Source organism: Nomia melanderi, chromosome 7 (genome assembly GCF_051020985.1).
Source record: "Nomia melanderi isolate GNS246 chromosome 7, iyNomMela1, whole genome shotgun sequence".
NCBI classification, from domain to species: Eukaryota; Metazoa; Arthropoda; class Insecta; order Hymenoptera; family Halictidae; genus Nomia; species Nomia melanderi.
The window spans coordinates 6,414,018-6,434,044 of record NC_135005.1 but is presented as its reverse complement, the minus strand read 5'-3'; the positions used below and the strand labels follow the sequence as shown (position 1 = coordinate 6,434,044).

Sequence of the window (20,027 nt, the reverse complement as noted above, 5' to 3'; positions counted from 1 at the left end):
TTCATTAAATACATTTGTGCTGCGTTCGCGAATTCTAACGTTAAAACACTTTTGAAATTTGTATATATGGATATATTTCCTCTATATTTTTCTTTTAATTATCACCTTATTAAGAGGATGAATAATGAAGAATCATTTCCGTGTTTATCACGAAATTTTCCGGAATTTATTTATGGATGGCAACAAATGTTTCACGAATGAAACGGTGAGATTATTGAATGTAAATTATGTTCACACCGCAGATTAATTCAGACTTCCTGAACAGCAGCGGATGGGAGCAAGACAAATGGCCGAATAGAAACGTTTGTGCGGCTGGTATCGATAAAGCTCGGTCAATGCTTTTTAGGGGACGGCTTAGTCACGTTTTCTTCCGCGAAATATGACTTTCTATTCGCGGATAACTGTCGGAAACTGTTTGCCGGACCTTTTTCCTCGCATCGCCGGTCTCACAGTGATTCCGTACCGTTAAAACGGATGTAATAAAACTTCTTCCTATTCCAACGATTCTTATCTCCCGATGATAGACGAATCAGTGCTGTTTACCTTCTCTTTTTTTCCACTTTTCGTGGAACTGTCTTTGGGAAAGCGAGATTTACGAGCGTCATTATATTTGTTCGAGTCATTGAGAGTTCATAGAAAAAAAAGGTATTCTCTGACAAAGAACTCGTGACTTGCGTCGGAAATGACCTTGTTTCAGAAATAAAAGGTAATTTTAAAGTAAAAAGGAATGAGAACTTTGGTAAATTTTAAGTTATCACCTAAATTGATATGTTGATCCTATGCATCAAAAATATTTAATCAGAATTTTATTAAAATTTATATTTACTCGTAAAAGGCACCCTACGAGAAAGAAATTTTCATTGACGTAGATATTAATTTTTTATAATATATAATGAAGCAGAATTTATACATTTGATAATAATTTATATAATTATACTTGATTGTGTTAAGTAAAGAAAATATTAAAAAATGTCTGCAACATAAATCGATGAAGGGAGCAGTGTGTTCCGAGTGACCTCACCGGTAGAGGATCAAAAGATTAACTTCCTATGCGTTCGTCGTTTCTGCATCGTTTACCGCCTGGGCATTGTATTTAATGTAATAAAATGGCATCATCAATTAGCTCTTTCATGAGTCGCGAATCCAGTCCGACGGCAATAATAAACGTAAATCCCGGCCCTGCGGCCAATAAATGACCACAGGAAAGATACGTAGATAAGGTGGCAGCTGTCGCGTGAAACAAAATCGCCTGGACGGCTTTAAGCTGGTTCCAGGCTTCTTACAACATGGGGAACATGAATCTCGTTCAGTGTTTGCGAGATGCAGGTTAATAAATTATTCAAAGTTTCACAGATTAATCAAAACTTAGCTTGCCAACTTAGGGTATAATTAGGTTTATATATTCTGCCTCTTCAGAGTTACTATTCCCATTTGAATTGTTCACTTTAGGGTACCAGAGTTGCCTGAGTGGATTAAGATGAGTCTAAATTTGTTTAAATACGTACAACATTGAATTCGTTCAGAGATTAAACAAACATTAAGTTCCCTTGTTTAGAGTATAGTCTGATTCAAATATTTTGTTCGTTCAAAGTCATTATCGTTCATTTTAGGATAATAAAACCATATAAATGAATTTATAACAAATACTCATTACAATATAGGAACACTTTCACACTCAACAAAATTCGAATTAAAGGAATCATTTTTCATATAGGCTTCAAACAATATAGCAACAAGTGTGAGCTCACCTTAAGGCGGCCCACGAATTCGTTTACGAACGGACCCAACGAACCGAGTCGCATGAATACTAGTTCTGGAATCGAATCCGTGCCAGTATAAGGTTGCCAGACCTTGCTATACCTTTCTTTCCCTCCTCCAACCCATGACCCCACCGGTCTTGCCTCTTTTCCGTCGCGTCACCGACTCTTCCGGTTCCTATTCATACACCACGTGTGCTCGAAAAAGAAGAAGCTCGTCGACGCAGTGCACGCGTAATCAATTCGGAAGCCCGCAAACGAAATTCCATTTCGCGGAACGAGACTCCGCTCCGAAGATTGAATCTTCAAGGTTGTTGACCTTAACCTTGATCTTAACGCGCTCTCGCCCCGCCGCGCACCATAAGAACCTGCTGATCGCTCCGATGACGTTCTTTATTCGGTATCCCTTTACGATCTTGCAAGGTGGACTCTATTTTAAATGAAATCCCGCGACCTTGGTTTATTTATAAACTCGTTATCTATCAATTTTTTTGCCGATTACGGGGCAAGTTCTACTTTAAATAGAACAGACGTCCTTGGAACTGACCTCGAAGTGATCGTCCAGGCCTCGGTATTAATTTTCAATAACCCTGCAGACCAGTCCCTAAGTATCTTAAAACGACACGCTTCTTCGTCTATATTTAGTTGTACACTGCGCACCGAATCACCATCCCGTGCACGAATCTAGCTTTCGTTAAACCTAGCGAAGGACACTAGAACTCGAATTCGAGTTCCATTATTCTCCGGATTCCAGCATATCGAATCCCTTTCGTGTTCTCGTACTTGTAAATGACTTATGTGTTGTCGTTCTCTCAAACGAGTTCACCTTTTATTGTTATTACCGACGTTTATCGTTACGGCGCCTACAAAATGGACCCGTGCCCGTTCGGCAAAGGTTGAAACCCGCGCGACTCGTTTACCCGATCGATGATATTTCCGAAACGGGCCGCGAGTCGTTAAGATTCCCGACGCGGCCGCTCGAGGAACGTATTACTTTTGCTTTTCGTTTATTTTTCGCCGTCGTACTCGTCGCAGTCGCTTCAATTCCATCGCACGTGCCCAGCCGACGTAATTGACTGATGAGGCGTCGCGAGGACCGAGCGTAATTTCGTTTCACGCGCGGAGTAATGAAATTAACCATCGCGATAACATCTTTGCGAGGGCTGTACGAGCGACACGTGAGACTCCTTCACCCTGCTGGGCCTTTCATCCCCCTCACGGTCTTTTGTTTCTTGATTCGGCCCCTCTTCCATATCCTACGCCACTCGTCAAACCCTACAACGTCGTGGTTTCTTGGTATCCATGGTGGTCATCGTTCGATATTTAAAATTCGGTTCCTGATGATCGTATGTAAGTTACTCGATCTTGGTGGATTCAGGCGAAAGGATAGCTCGGTTATTTGAATAATGGTTTGCTGATGGAATGACAGAAGTTTCTTAATTTTAGATATTAAATTTAATGGAATTTATCATTTTCAACATTAACTTCAATATAATGAAAATGTATACAATTTATAATACTATATTTACTATAAAAATTGTGCAATATTCGAAATTGAATTCATATTGAAACTATCATCCGTTTTCCACTTCGTGAAGACAAAGATGGCCGCCGCTACCGCCGCTTATAATCCCAAAGAATGGACGTTTATCTTGGCTTAAATTGTGCTGTTCGATATGCAACAAGAAAAACGTATGTTCAAATGAAATCGTTGGTTTAATGGTCTTTATAGGCTCGTTACGATCAAGCTGGTGTATAACGCAAAAAAGCTCGAGCGGATGGTGAGTCCATCGGTGATTTCGTAGTTTCATACCCATCACCCGGTATTTCTTGCTGGGTGGAGAAGAACCTGTCGATCGTAGACAGGTTGGGATACTAGTCGGTGTAAGTCTGACAAAAGAAGATTCCGTTCTTCGGTTCAAGGCGCTTTTCTTCTTCCTCCGGTTGTCCAGCATTGAAGACTGTCTTTGTCGAACGGAGAAAAGAAAGGAGAAACCTAATCGATTGAAACCTTTAAACAGAGCGACAGAAGACAGTACAAGTGGAAAGAAGAAATCAACATCAACTTTATTTGCAATGTTCTCATCGATGTTACGCTCCTTTAATCGCATCATTTTTTCGGAAACAATGAAATAATCAGTGTTTCAGAGAACAATAGGAAGTTAAACCGAAACAATAGAAGGTTAAAGGAAGCATTAACTCTAGGATCGAATTAAATTCCACTGAAATCCATAGAAATATATCTAATCTATATATCAATCTATTCTATACATTGATATATGCAATAGAAGGAATTAAGAGAAACATCAAGGACAAACATAAAAAGCGAATGGTAATTTGTTACACTTGCGCAATCATAAAAAGTACGAAAGCACGAGAAGAAAAGAAAACTTCGGCCTAAGGCAGTGAAAGATTAAACGTCTGTAACAGTTAACACCAGAATTACAATGTGGTTCAAAAAGACCTATTCCTGATTCCTTCTTTTCTAATTACTGAAAAGGTGCAGATACTTCTTTGACAAATTACTAAAGAAGCTGATTCAATAATACTTACACTAAAACGTAAGTCAACTAAAATCTTATAGTTTCTATAAAGAAAATTTCAAAAATCAGTTAAGTGTTCGGTAATGTTAAGAACTAGCCCCCCCCAAGACAATCTCCAAACCTTACCCCCTCGATTTCATCTCCCAAGAACATCTCTCCGCCAGGGAATCCTAATAAACGCAACGAGGATTATTGGAACGCGATCGAGGTAGCCTGACGCAGCCACCTCGCGGCTGATTCCCATGAATGAGACCCGTCTCCGATGAAAGGTAGTGGAGGGTACGGAGGGAGCGTTGCATCGAACGTCCACAGGAAATCGGTACTTATTCTCGGCCTCGATGCTATCTTCGGCTTGGCCAGCCTTTTTGTTCCGTTGTGTGCACCTTCGGGGGCTACGGTGGATCAGAAAACGTCAGGCCGTGCGTCAGCAACGTTGTGCCGAGCCCGTATAGGTCGCAACCGACCTTGAACGCGCCGGTACCACTTGCAAAGAGAGCACGTGTTCGCCGTCGATCGCTGCCCGCGGATTCCAGCCTTCGTCGCTGGTTCTCCGTCCCGACCTTAAATAGGGATCGGTACTACTTCCAGAGAACGGGCGCGCAACGATAACGCTGGAGAAGATACCGCGAGATTATACGCTCAGCGGGCAGCGAGGATTCAGCCGCCGCTTGATACTGAACAGCTTGACCTGTGAAAAGCGTGTACCAGTCGCTGGCCTAAGTACTGGTAACAAGAAATCTGGATCTTCTCGTTTTGAACTGAGTTGGATTACGAGCGATGCTAAGATGGGGATGGAAGCAGGTGGTAGCTTTTCAGTTTGGTTGAGCACTGGTTAGAGGACTAAGAGATTCTTGATACCCTTTTTTCAATCTTTGAAAAATGACCGTTTTGTCATGTAGTGGAATTTCCATTTTATGTAGGATTTAAGAAGTTTCCATCGGATGTTCTGGATGCTGTAATATTTATTCTCCAGTTTTTCAACTTTGTCTTCAGTCGATCAAGGATTTGTGGTTTACGAATACAATTTTTCTACGGATCATGTTTCAAAGAAGAAAACCATGATAATTTCCAATCATCGGACGATTCCTTATCTAATTAAAATCACTTGTGAACAAAGGATCGTTACGGAGGTGGCGATCGACGGAAATAGGTGAAGCGTACGGCGGTGTGCCTGCCGCGCGAGCAACAACCTCTGGAAATTAGCTCTCCTTTTTTACAACACTCAAAACGTCGAACGGCTACGGGGCGTGGGAACAATGGGGGAACACCTAGCGAGAACGATGGGGTTCCGAAACTTAATTTTAGACGTCGTATGGTCGGACGGGGTGGTAAAACGCAAGAACAGTGTGAGGGGGGAGTTAGGCTGTCGCATAGCGTGCGTTGATGGAAAGTTGCCACCCGGTCGGTACAGAAAGATGAGAGATCCTTCGTATTGATTAACTGTTGTGTGAAAATTGCAGTTGAAAATGCATGTGGCAAGAAGCGTGCCTCCTTCTACTCTGACGTATTAAATTTGATGTGGGCGAACGATTTTTTGTCAACGTTGCGAATTTTTGTTGTACCATTTGAATATGTATATTTGAAATTGTAGTGTCATTTGAATATCTGTATTTGAAATTATAATATCGTTTCCATATTTATATTTGAAATTACAATATCATTTGAATATCTATATTTGAAAGTCCAGTATCATTACAATAATATAACCAAATTGCATTCTATATAATCAAATAAAAAAATTGTATCATTTCAAAATCTGTAGGTTTTAAATTATAATATTATTTGAATATCTATATTTGAAATTGGAGTACCATTTCAATATATATATATATATATATATTTCATACTGCAGTGAAATGATACAACAAAAAATCGCAGCGCATTCCTGTCAGGTGTTTTCCTGCCATCGACGCGCCATAGGTGTTCCGTTTGTTTTGGCTGAAAGTTTTACGAGGGATTTACGCTAATGCACCGTCTAATGTTTCAGCGAGACTGGACGAGCACAATCGGATGAAGCTGGGCCAAGCATGCCCTCTAAGAAGCAATACAATCTCGTACACAATGACGAGTACGACACGAGGATACCGCTGCACAGCGAGGAGGCGTTCCACCGTGGGATTGTCTTCCACGCCAAGGTAATCCGCCCTAAACGCTCGATGGCTCTCCCATAGGAAGGTAATCAGCCACGATGATGATACGGGGAAGGTTATGTTTCGCTTTCCTTTTCGAATCACTCGGTCGATCACCGTACCGGCGAGATGCACATCGTTACCTCGTTAATGTCGCGCTTTGGCGAGTCTAATAACGAAATCATTTCTATTTTAACTATTTACATAATGGGCTGATTTTTGAGGAAACAAATTTATTATGATTGAAAAAGATAAATGAGAATGAAAGAGATCTTATTTATATAGGTACATACGTATTATATGGATCACTTCTGTTTCGTAACTGAAGGTCGCGCTGGTCGGTCATTTAGGTTACGTCTGGATTAATATTTATTTAATATTATAATGTATTAATACTCTTTTATTATTCTCATTATTATTACTATTATTATAAATATTTTATTTCTTAAAAACAAAGGTAGTCGGTATAATACATAAGTACTCTTATTTGTGACTATCCTATTAGAGGATAGTTTCTGTTTAATTAGGGTTTAATAGTGGGCTGACATGTATGTTTTCAACTTCATGTGTTTGCGACGATTATGCGCAACGTTTGCAAGGTAAAGTTGTATTTTTCTGTCGAGTGGAATTATTTTGAAGTGTGTATTACAGTTTTGATGTCATTAACACGTTTCGTGCCGTACCGTTTTCTTAAGATTTCCCGTTCAAGCCGTGTGGAGCGTATACGACCCACACTTTTACAATTAAATAAAATTAAATAAACGCAGTACACATGGTATTAAGATACCTATACTTGACTCTACAATAAATATTTAAAAAGTTTTTCGTTTTTCAATGAGAATACCAAATGGCTTGAACAGAAATTTCAGCGTGGGGCGCAGACGCTTCACGCGGCACGGGACGTGTTAAGGTTATTTTAGTATTTATTAAATGTCTTTTACATTATGTTAGGTAGAACACATTAGACTGTATGAGTTCTGTACACTACATAGTTTTGAATAGTGGCATTTGATGACATAATGATATGATACCCTGTGTAAGATAGTTTTGGGGTTAGTCTGTGACGAGTATCTTGTTCTTTTTATTTGAGTGTATCTTTTCGTCATTCATTCAGATAGAGCGAGTCACATAAGATTAGAATCTAAAATATTTTTGTTTAGATACTACAAAATTGACAAGGAAGAAGCATTGACTTCCAAAGATCCAATACTATGACGAGAAGAACTATTAATATTACATTTAGAAACAATATATTTTCGTTAGTATAATGTCGTCGCCAATAAAAGGACAAACTAATTTATGTAAACATGTTGACCTTTGAACGACCTCCAAACCCATTTCATTCAACCTAAATGTAAATATAATATCACTAATATTAAAGGTTAAAACGTGTGTCCGTCATCAATTTCGGTGAAGTAACACGATATCGTGCAGGTCATCTAAAGGTCATATGAAGGTCAACATACGACACAGTGAGGAATTTGTCTTTTCGTTATCAAGAATACTTGAGTAACGATAACACATCGTTCCATTTAAGAAAATCTGAATAATCTTCGTCAGAGTGAAAAAGCTACTAGAAAATTATTAAAAATAAAGTTATTAAAATTATGAGATAAAAGGTTAATCTTGAGGAAACAATTTTCCTTGACTTAATGTTTTTTCTCAATTAAAAAAGAAAATGGTACTTTCTTAATATTGTGTTTAATCAGGTGACAAACCCTGGTTGTACGCCCTCTCCTTTGCTTTTGCATTCATATCTCTCCTTGATCGTTTTGTCCGCGATCCTGAATGAAATTCCGCGGTTACTCACCGGTTTACTAATTTTTGCCTCGAAAGGTAATCCGACGAATCCAAGTGCGACTGTTGCCTCTCAAGAAAACAAAGACCTGGGCCTGGACACGCGCGAACAATCTTCCGTTTCATGTCTCTCTTCTGGGAAAACGTGTTACTGTTTCTAAAGCCTGATCAACCGGTGTCGGAGGAACGTAATTTGCGAAAGACCCCTTCCCAAGCAACAACAATGATGGCGTTACAAACTCGGTACAATTATTCGAGTCATTCATTTGCCAAAGCGATTAACCCTGTGCACTCGAAAATGCTTTCACTGTAAGTATTCATCGATTTCTGATGAAATACTGATACTTACAATTAAGAGAGAAATAATACGAGAACTAAGAGACAGAACTATTTTATTTCAATATTTCATATGTTACTACATTACATAAAATTTAATAATATTGAGTATCGATATATATAATTTCACTGCACTCAATCAAATGATGACTATGAATGCAAAAATTCTTAAGTTCGAAAGATTAATTCCTGAAAACGTTACAGTAAGAAAATTTGATAAAATTACATCCATAAAAATCTAGTCAACGTTTGATCTAAAATTTGAAAGCAGATGAGGTTAGTCACTCTGATTTATCAAGAACTCATTTCGTGATACGATGAAACCTGAAAAGAGAATGCTAATTATAATGTCGGCGTTTAAAGAAACCTTCGGTTTACATTCGAGGATGGTAGTACAGAAAACAAAGGGGATCGTAGGTTCGACGTTTGGTTATTCATCAAACGTTCAGCGGGATTCGCGTTGGGTTCATCAAGGCTAAGATCGTTAATTATTCCGATGATTTTCCTTGATACTCTGCCAGGCACCGATGGAAAACCATTGAACAGTAAGGTTACATTTGAACTAACTCGGACGCAACAATCGCGTTCGGTTTCGTAGGTGTGCGTGGTTTCTGAATGTTTTTTTCAGCGACGTTATTTATTGTCCGGTTAAACTTGTTGGGTCCACTTTCGTGAAACGTTTCGCTGCAATTTATTGCACAATTCGGGCTCACCGAATGGCCGCATAAAATCGCGAACGTTTCTGGGAATCGGAAATGTGTATCACCGCGCAGCGCGGAAGCGGTTGATACGTTTGCTTGAAAGCGTTCGTGTATTGATAGAAGGTGGTTCACGGAATCGAGACGAGATAGTCCCGTTTTTACTATTAGAAGCGTTGGTTTTAATGTCGCGACCAAACAAGTAGCCTTTTGAAACGGTTTCCCTGGTACCGTTTGTCGTACGAATTCCTAGACAAATTGTTTCTTGTTATTGACCGATTCAGGATGTTTGAATCACCCTGTACATAATTATCAACACTTCTGACTCATAAAACATTAGAAACTTACATTGACCTTAGCGATTTTCATCCAAACAAATTTCTATCGAAATAATTCATTTACCTTTGCCAATTCTTTGAATCACCTTGTAAATGTACAAGTGCACAATGGTGCAACAAGACAGGTACAATCTTCCGGGATATCTGTTTGGTTTTCTAAGTACTTTCCCAATTGAAATCTGGATTAATATAACAATAGAAATGGACCTCTAACTTTGAATCACCCTGTACATCAGCATCGACAATTTTGTCTTTCGGATCATTAAATATTTATTTTGAACTCGATAACCTCAATTTCATTAAATTTCCTTGGAAATCACTAATATCTTTTTACTCATATGAATCGCGCAGAAGCCAATGCGGCTAAGACAATGTTTTGATATTTTCTGACTTTTGTACATTTTAATGGAATAAATAATATTCTTCGTAGTTATTAAGGGATTTACGCGTTTCTTCGTTTTTCCTAGGTCAGAAAGCCCTTCCTTTTATAACTTTTGAATATGTTGTATAATAACTTCAGAAGCCATTACATTAATTTTCTCAATTTTCGTTTTCTGGACATAACCCCATTGGCTTCTGGGCGACTCATATCAGTGGTCCTCTATTTAATTTAATCAACCTGTACGTCACTGAGAAGTTAGGAGGAACAGTGGCAGTACAATCGATGAACGCGTGACGACGCAACGATGGCGACAACGGGAGCCGGGATATTTTCGTTCGAAGCCGGCGCGCCGTGGCGTCATCGTTGCACGTGTTTATTTCAACGGTGCTCGTTTCTCGGAAAGGTTAAAGCTTTTGTGCCTGACGCCGTCTAAGCTCGTAAAGCGGTCACTTCGCGAGCAAACGGCGGTCGCGCTCGCCTATTCACCGGAGACGCTTCTAGGTCTTCTGACCGCGCTCTTCCGCGTCTTCCTAGAGGATTATTCTCACATACATTTATACTTCTCATTCGATTTCACTTGACATTAAAGCACCGAAGCGTTGACTAATTATTTCAGCTAATACGTCTCGGTTAATTGCACTGGCAAGTGAAGCGACGAGGTCAGAAGTGAATCAATACTTTCTTTTTTTAATTGAGCTGCCGGTGAAACTTTGAATAATTATTTTTTTTACGATCTACGGAAATATTAATGAAAATTGAATCTTTGGTTATACAAATTTCTTCTGAATTAAGATAATTGAGAAGACACGTCTTACGGTTTACGGAAGTATGATAATGCTTTGATCTGAATGTTTTGAAAGAAAATAAATAAATTATAGTCTTTGTACTTGAAAGAATATTTGGAATTTGAGTAGCAGAAAACCGGATGCTTTGTCAAATCGTGAGATATCAGTTTTCTCGGTAATTCCGTGAAGAATTGAATTCAATGCAACTGAACCCCTGTTCCAGTTCGCGTTCGAAATTTTTCAGCCTACCGAAGTCACAATAATTTTAGCTAGTATAATTCTCTTGGCAGCGGCTACGCGTCGACGTCGCTTTTCTTTCGAGCGGTTCAAGTGTGCCCGGAAACCATACGTGTCCCTATGTATTTTTGTACTCGCAATGCGAACCGAAATTTCGTTTCGCAGCTTCCGAACAATTCACAATCAACGATCTCCTCTTTTTCGAATCCATATGAAAATTAGAGAGAGAAAACAACAGAAAATTCGAGGATACATAAATTTCTTTGCTGCGTGACTTTTATGCATACTCCGAGGAATTTACGCTCTTTTCGAAACCACAATAAGAAAAAGATAATAAGAAAAAAAACAAAATAATAAAATAAAAGAAAGGAATAATAAAATAAAAGAAAATTAGACGTGTAATAGTAAATATTTGATTAGCGGTAAAAGGTCGCGCCGGAACTCGAGACGAACTTTTCACGAGCCATAAGTGAAACAACTATTTCTTTCGTGGACGTAAGTACATACTTATACACCTGATCGCGCGCACGCGCGTAACGTGTGTATTATAATAGTTTCATGCGAGAACCAACCTGATGGAGAAGCTTCAACACGATTCCCGCGCGTCCTGTTCAAACTTTGTGCGCGACGAGGCTTTATTATCGATCGCGAATCACCTACGGAAACTCGATCGTCCGGTTTTACTCTTCTGGACCTTTCGGTCGGAGTTGGACAAAATAGAAACCTATTACAAGTTACCGATGATGATTTAAATGTAACAGTTGATTCGATAATACATTATTTTTTACAATCTTCGGTTGTTGGTAATCAACGACTGAATGAAATTTTAATTAATAATTACTAGACTGCGGATGTTTATGCCAATCCATACTATTTTATAGAATATAAATAAACTAATGGGACCTGGATAGGAATTTATGTCTTGATTAGGTGATTCCAAGAATATATTTTTTATTTTGCGTAATTTGCATACAACGTATGTTTTGTATAATCCATATTTGTTGCATATCGTGTATATTTGTTGCATTAATTTTGTACAAAGTCAAGGCTCATTTATTTCCAGATTGTGAAATCTTTGAATGACCAAATGTAGTATATATTAAGACAGCCCAAGAAGTTATAAAAAATTAAGATCTTATTGTCGATTTAGCATTTATTGAAGCTAATCTTTCCACTTTGCCAGTTACTGTAACGAAATTAGAATCGAATCCCTTTCGCGATAGTCTAACTTCGTTTCTGTGGCAATGAGACAATGTGTTGATCTTTAGTGGGGAACGCGGAAGACTTGCGTTGCACCTAATGAATGGTGGATGGCGAGTCGTTAACGAATTCGAGCTCTTTTACGCTAAGAGTGAAAGGAAACTTACTCATTTCTTCGATAGAACTTCATAACAATGCAGTTTTTATTTATTCACAATCGTAAATATTTTTATAAATACTATATAAAGTACATCTATAAAATTTATATGAGAAATTATTTTGACTAATTATGCAGTTGTAGAAAATTCTTTGATAAATTATATATACCAATAGTTTTTATTTTAATAATTGAAATTTTGACAAATAAAATTGAAGTTCAATATACATTTTTATTTAAACTATAATATTTCTAACAAAATTGTTAAGAATTGAGGATTAAAATGTATAACACATTTTTAGGTATTATTTTGAACTTGGATATAATGGTTTTGCTTATGTCTGTACAAATGAATACGAATAAATAAATAAAAAATGTATGCAATTTTCTTGTATAATATAATCGTTGAAGTTCTTATCGTTTTCCGAACAATTCATTTTATCTGGAAAAACCAGAGCTGTTGTTCCATATAAATTTTGAACATTATTTTCCATAGAATTTTTAATTACTAATCTGTAAAATGCATACTTCGCAACGTGAATATACTATCTAACAATTATCCTCGCCTTCGAGCTCGAAAAGTTAGCAATTTCCCGTTTATTTTAATTATGCACCGGAATAATGAACGTACTAAAAAGTACACAAGTTAAACAACTCTTTCCATCATCCACGAAAAACGTAAATATTGTCTGAATACTTACCTATCGATGATTGCACATTTCACATTTAAATTACAAAATTATGACAGTCAATTAACCTAACATAATCCTTCACAGAAAATATTCTACTCAGGATAGTGTTAGTTGCCCAGGTCTCACCACGTGGAGGTTGCTGCTAGTGGAAAACCAGAGAGGTGGATAGAAATTGAATTCCATCGACCTCCTTTTCTAATTCTAAATCTTATTACTAACACATTTTTTTTTATCACACTTATTCTTATAATACTCCCACAGTGGCTATTTTCTTTCTTACGTCTGAAATGAAATGTCCCACAGCGGACGATCGACGTCTTCTTTCGCAGACTTAAGTCTAACTTAGGTTTCTTAACGGATACCTTAAATTATACAATCATCGCAGTAAAGGGAGTTAATCAAGGAAGAAGTCGTTGATTCGAGTATGAGACGAATTAGAGAAGAAGTCTCTGATTCAACAAGAACAAAATGAGGGGGTACAAGCTAAATTCTAACTTAGTTTAGCCTTATAAGACAAACTATACATTGGTCGCAGTATGCTGAGCAATTATTGGGCCAAGAAGCAAAGGGAGTGAATCGAGGAAGAAGTCCTTAATTCGATCATGAGATAAATTAGAGAAGAAGTCTTTGATTAAAAAAAGGCAAAATCAGGGTGACGCAAAGTAAACCGCGATCAGACCAGTCAGAACCACAGTGCCAAGTTACGATGCTCCCTCATCTATGGATCAGAGGATGATCATCACCGGCATCAGCGTTCCCCTATTAACTTCTCAACACCCTGCCCTCAAGAGAGGAGCGCGGACGGATTACAAAGAAGTAAGATCTCCGTGACAATTACGGCCTTGATGGGCACAGGACAACCATGTCTCCCTTCCCACGGGATTGTACCGGTAACATGGTACTGATCCAGATCTTTCGAGTCGGTCACATCGAGTTACGACCACGACAGAACTGACTGATGTGACACACAACCCGATTCATTTGCATACGTGCGAAATGTCGCATCCCAGTGTTACTATAATATATAAAGAGATACTGCCGCATTAATTTTACTATGATTTGCATTTTTAAACTTGTGCTTTTTAAGCAGAATTTTAAAGGAACTGATTATACGTTTCTCAGAAGATTAAAGTTATTATTTTAAGCCGGAATAGATAAAATAAAAATTTATTTATCATTGTATTGTTTGGAAGTAATTTTAAAACTGAAACTATAATTTTCTCAAAAAGTTCAATTTTTTCTGATCAATATAAAGTAAAAAGTAACCGTATGTGATTAATATCGTTTGACATAAAAAATATTGTTGAAAGTTCTAAGTGCCGGGGCGTAAAATATCTTCGATAAATGGTACAAACGAAATAAAAGTACCATATAGGAAAAAGTATAAATGTGTCCCTATCAGATTCTGAAATGTAGAAGGGACATTTTCAGTGTAAAAATTAATTTGATCAGATAAACGAGACAATCTGACTGTTGAAAATATAGAAAAATTATTGTTACATACTGTGATGCAAATTACAAATAGTGATAAGCATTATACAACTATTCTATTGTATATCATGTCATACTATATTCGGCCAGTGCACTCGTTACTAATACAATTCATAATTATTCAAAATGACATTTTTGAATAAACTTTATTTATAATTCACATATTTCTTGCATATATGTTGTATAAATTATGCATGAAGTTTCCATATCTTTTGCATGTTTGGACATAAAGAATTTACATAAACTTCCGCAGTCTAATAATTACATACAGTTCCTACAATCCTTAACTCCTTACAGAGTACAGTAACATTTTGCAAAGTAATCAAAACCTGCATCAAAGGACACTAATTTATACAACAAATTCTTAAATACTTGAAAAGAATAAACACTAATCTCTCATTGCTTGAATAATTTAATCATTTATTTGTAACTTTCTATTCTAAATATGAAAATCTCGTATCATCAACATGACAACATTCGTTTACAAAGGGTTAATGCTACGTATCAACCCTCTGCAATCCAACACAATAATGGCAACTTCAAACACCGAATATCTAAAATCAGAAGCAAACACTTAGATTCTACTATTTAAATTCCATTGCATAATTCAGTTCGTGGAAAGAGTCTCCAGAAGTACAAAAAATCGTTACGTCCACAAAGGGTTAAATTACATCTTGTCCAACGCTGCTCTTGGTACCCGTCGTGTCCAGCGTGTCTGACGGTGCGTTTCACGCGTGGGAGATCCACCACGTGTGCGGCGAGTCGGTCGAACACGTGGCCGGGTCATCGTTTCAATGGGGAAATTCTAAATACGGCTCGCGGCGGTGCTCAATATTCGCACGGCGCGCGCGATCCATTTGTTTTCGTTGCCCCGCGCTCGTATATAGACTGGTTTCCCCCTAGCATTTGATTATTTTCCTTTCGCTTTTCGCCTCGGCTCTTTTTTTCCTTCCCTCTTTTTCTTCTTTTCGCTTCCTTCTAATTTCAAGTCTATCACGCGTCTTTTTTCAGGGGCTTTAATCTTCCGCGCGACGGAAATAGTTTCTTAGAAACATGGCGTACGAGCGAGCTGTTCCCTTAAGTTTTCTGGTCGCCTGGAAACGGGTGCACGCGGCTGGAGGTAAACGTGTGTTGTAAACATGACACAGTGGGAAAGCATACTTGACGAACATAGCCGAGCCACGGTTGCTGTGGTAGTTCTTTTTCTTTGGTTTGAGGATTCTGCGGTGGTTTGAACTGTTTTTCGACTTTGATCTCTGTTGTCAGTGTGGGTGTAGATAATGTGTAGTCTGGTGTTGAGTGTGTAGAATTTGCCTACCCGATATTGTTGCGCTAATACCTGAATACTGAGTTGTAAAAGGTGTCAAGTACTCGGTTGTTAGTTTTTGAGACTGAGTAATTGAGTTATGGACTTTTAAACACTAGAACTATGTACCGATCGAAATGACTGGTTTTATTTTTCTTAATTTGTAATTATTGATATACAATATATCAGTATACAGTATTTCACCGATTTGAAACGATTTCACCGGTAAATCATTCACTCGAAGTGAAGCGGCGTCGTTGCATTAGCGAACCTATTTCCGGTTAGCTGCCTGCGATCACTCGCAACGTTCGAATCTTCGACGTATGCCAGTCAAAGATCAGTTTTGGCATCCGCAACCGCGGATGAGATCGCTCGCTCGCGGCTGCGTTTCGGCTACATTTTTGGCTCACTATGCACACCTGTGTGATCAAAATGTAGCAAGTTTGAAAAGAAAAGAAAATTCCTAACATTTCATTTTCTGTTTTTTCCTCTTTTTTTTAAAGAAGAAAAGAAACTGACAACGAGAGATTTTAATACTTCTCAAATGTTCTCAAATAAATGATTAAATTCAAATGAATTCTTAAACTTACCATGTTAAACAGTAATTGAATTAACTAACGTTAATGCTGCTTCCAAATTAAAATTAACTCATTTTAACCCTCTGTGATTTAATTTAATTCCAATATCTACTTCAACAATTTTCACTGTAACTTTTCATAACATCATAATTAAGTCCTTCCTATATAACATGTCAGACTCATAGTAAAAATTTTAAACAAAATTTAACCAGCGTAGATATTACTCAACTCTTTTGAATTCAAATTAAATATTATTTTTCTATTATCAATAATTACACTTTAGAGAAAGCAAATACATAGAATATGCATAGAATTTTTCTCTTTTTTCAATAAATTATTTATTCTAAAGTAGTTGTATCAGTCACAGTCGAGAAAGATATAATAGGGCAAGGCGTTAATTATCACTTTAGTGCTTCTCAAATATTCCAAAATAAACGATTAAACCATATTAATCTATAATTGATTGAACTCGACAATGACAAACCAACAACACACTTTATACCGAGTTAAACTACAGACAATTCATTTAACAGAATCCATCAAACTTCAAAGACCCGAAACCATCGAAAATCCCTCTATTTCCGATCAACCCATCCCCAGACCAAAAAAGTCGCTCTAAAAGAATTCCACGATGATTGACAGCGCGTAAGGCTCACCGCCGCGAATCACTGTGATAAATCGCTGAAGCAATTAAGAAAATTACTCCGCGGCCGGGCAATACTGGGGAGAAGATGACTCACAGTCCCCGCCGCCGGCCGGCCGCCTATGCAAACGAACCAGCGAGAGAAACCACCCTTTTAATCCTCTTTTTCCCCGTAGTTCATCGGCTCTATGGAGGTTCCTCGACCGACCAGCCGAGTGGAGATCGTGGCGGCGATGCGAAGAATCCGCGTGAGTTCGCATAATCTCTAATTAACCGTGCTCGGGTGGGGAAACTGTGGGGAAAGAAAGAACCGGGGTCCTGGTTACCGGCGGTTAATATCGTTAACGTCGATCTCGTTTTGTCTCCAGTACGAGTTCAAGGCCAAAGGGATCAAAAAGAAGAAAGTGACGCTCGAGGTATCGGTGGACGGGCTGAAAGTCACTCTTCGGAAGAAGAAGGTAAAGCATCCAGCATGCCACAGCGTGCACGCACGGTCGTCTCTGTCCCTTGTCTGAAATTAGAGTTTCAGCTCCTCGCGTAGTCGCGGCAATTGCTCAGGAATTTGCCCCCGTGTCCGTCACCGTGACACGTTCGCTGCAATTCCTTTCGGATTTGTCATCCACGGATGAGCGCCGTACGCGGTCACTAACGAGTATATCCAGCACGCGTTTCGATGGATAGATTCTTTTTATTTCGCGTGAATGCGATCGTTCATTCGCGAGTGGAATGCCGGGATTCAGCGTTCGGTATTTCAGACACGCATAGAAAGTATTAAATATCGATGCAGGAATTTTCACTGCGGATGATTTAGTAGCTAAATTGAATACCGTTTTGTCGTTCCGAATGACTTTGAATTGCGTCGGAGAAATAATAATACAGATAATAAAACAAATATTTTGTTAATATTCAGAGTTCTCCGACATTATAAATTATTTTGAACGTTTCTAGCAAAGATTATCGAGTTATAGATTCTGAAGAAGTGTTTATTATCAATTATTTGACGTTTACTAATGTCATTCTTATTCAACACATTCTACACGTTCCGTCTTGGTATACACGTGTAGCGCAAAATAGTTTGGATATCCGCCATAAGTGTGATTTCTACATCTTCGATGTACACGGTGTTCGGATATTCTATTCGCATGCATGCCAGGCCGGTCGGAAAATTTTATGAAAGAACGTTCGTAACCGAACCTCGTGGAAGATGTCTCTTTCTCATTCGGAATTAAATGAAATTGTTGCCCGCGGCTCGACGACAGAGAGAAACCACCAGCGCACCTTGTACGTTTCATAAATATGAACGAGAGCCAATCGTTCGAAAAGTAATGCCGCGCACGGGGAACGTCTCTCAGTTACAGAAGATTTATTTTATCGTCAACAAATAATGCTCGGCGCTTGTCCGCTAATTGCTCCCCATAAAATCTGCGATACGTTATTCAGCCATTACGCCGTGGAGCGGACGAGTTGGATCGCACTAATGACTCGTTATTTTGCCCTCTGTTCCATGCAGAAGAAGCAGCAACAGTGGATGGACGAGAATAAGATATACCTGATGCACCATCCCATATACAGGTAAGGCGATCGAGCGAGTTCGCGGATCGAGGGGAACGATCTTTCCCGAGGTTTTTGCGAGAGCAGGACAGGTCGCGGGCCAGTCACGAGCCAGCACTCACGCGGAGCCGCGGCGTTCACACGTAATTGACTACCCAATCGATCAAATTTAGATGACACAATCTAAAATTTTATTTAACCTGTTAAATGCAGAATTCAGTTTGCAAAATCTCTCGTTTTGCACGCAATAAAATCAAAGAATGAAGCATGTACTCATCAAACGCAGGACGAATGCGCCTAGGATATATTTTCATGACTAAGCAAAACAAAGAAGAATTGCATGTTTATCTGAAAAAATAAATAATTCATCGTTGAAAGAATTAGTATCATTTCAGGTTTTAATTTTAGCCATAAACTATTCCTTTAAATTTCAATGCACCTTATATATGCTTTGATTGAAACAATTTAATGTAATAGATACGATCTACAGCGCTTTTATAAAGACCTACATATATTACCTTCAGATAAAAATCAATAAAGCGAAGTATAACTTGATTCGTAAACGGTTGGGATCGTGGAAATACGAGTTAACTCAAGATCGGTTAACAAGGTGTTGAAAGTAATAGATATGATAGATTATAGTTTTTTTTATTGGATTCAGTGATATTTTTGTTACTTCTAATTTGTCAACCGTCGCGTTGAGACCTAGATCTGTTCAATCTATATTTTCAAAGGTTTCTTTCAATTTCTTAGCTTCTTGTATTCAATTTCAATTAGCGTTTTACGTTAGATTTAAAAAATTGGTATATAATTGAATACGTGAAATATTGATAAATAAACATTTCCATTCGTTCGATCTTAACCTTTCATTCTTTGCAATTATTATATATGAAAATTATATAACTGTATCTTGAAAATGATCTCTCGATTAGACAAGCGGATTTTGTAATTTTCAAGCGGATACGCGCTATTAGTTGGTGGTTCTCATATAGAAAGAAACAAAAATTTAAAATTTTTTTGCGTGCGCGCGTAGACACTACTTCGTAGTAATCGTTCATGGATCCGGTGATTCCTCGCTCATGGGTCCAATAAAGAAGTCTATGGAGGAATATATTGCCAATATTGATATCGGTGGTCGCTGGGCGCACGGGAACCATTAAATCATGTCACTTTCGTCGTGATCCGTCGATTTCCATCATGGTCGTCGCTTTCGCCATTGGGAAGGTCCGACATAACCTCCAATTTAACGACCTTCTCTCCCTACTATTCGCGAGCGGGTTGGTTTTAATGAAAATAGAGCGAAAACTCGACCGATGATAAATGGTCACAAGTACATATTCCTCTTCGATGTATAAAATCTTTATGGGTTCAAGGCGTATAAGGATTTTCATAAAATCGTAAAATATG

The 20,027-nt window shown here is 38.2% G+C and overlaps 1 protein-coding gene across 3 annotated transcripts in view; it reads left to right on the top strand.

Moving 5' to 3' along the window:
* The window catches only part of LOC116424376 (carboxyl-terminal PDZ ligand of neuronal nitric oxide synthase protein), a 46,433-nt gene that overhangs the window by 4,033 nt on the left and 22,373 nt on the right, over positions 1 to 20,027 (top strand). For 2 of the 3 annotated variants that reach the window (XM_076369472.1, XM_031970679.2), the window contains exons 2-5: positions 6,288 to 6,435; positions 17,246 to 17,317; positions 17,438 to 17,527; positions 18,580 to 18,641. In XM_076369472.1, the coding sequence (XP_076225587.1) occupies positions 6,328 to 6,435; positions 17,246 to 17,317; positions 17,438 to 17,527; positions 18,580 to 18,641 (332 nt within the window). In that variant the 5' untranslated portion in view covers positions 6,288 to 6,327. Of the gene's footprint in view, positions 1 to 6,287; positions 6,436 to 15,553; positions 15,663 to 17,245; positions 17,318 to 17,437; positions 17,528 to 18,579; positions 18,642 to 20,027 lie in introns of those variants that run through there. The other variant, XM_076369473.1, reaches the window with a different exon arrangement.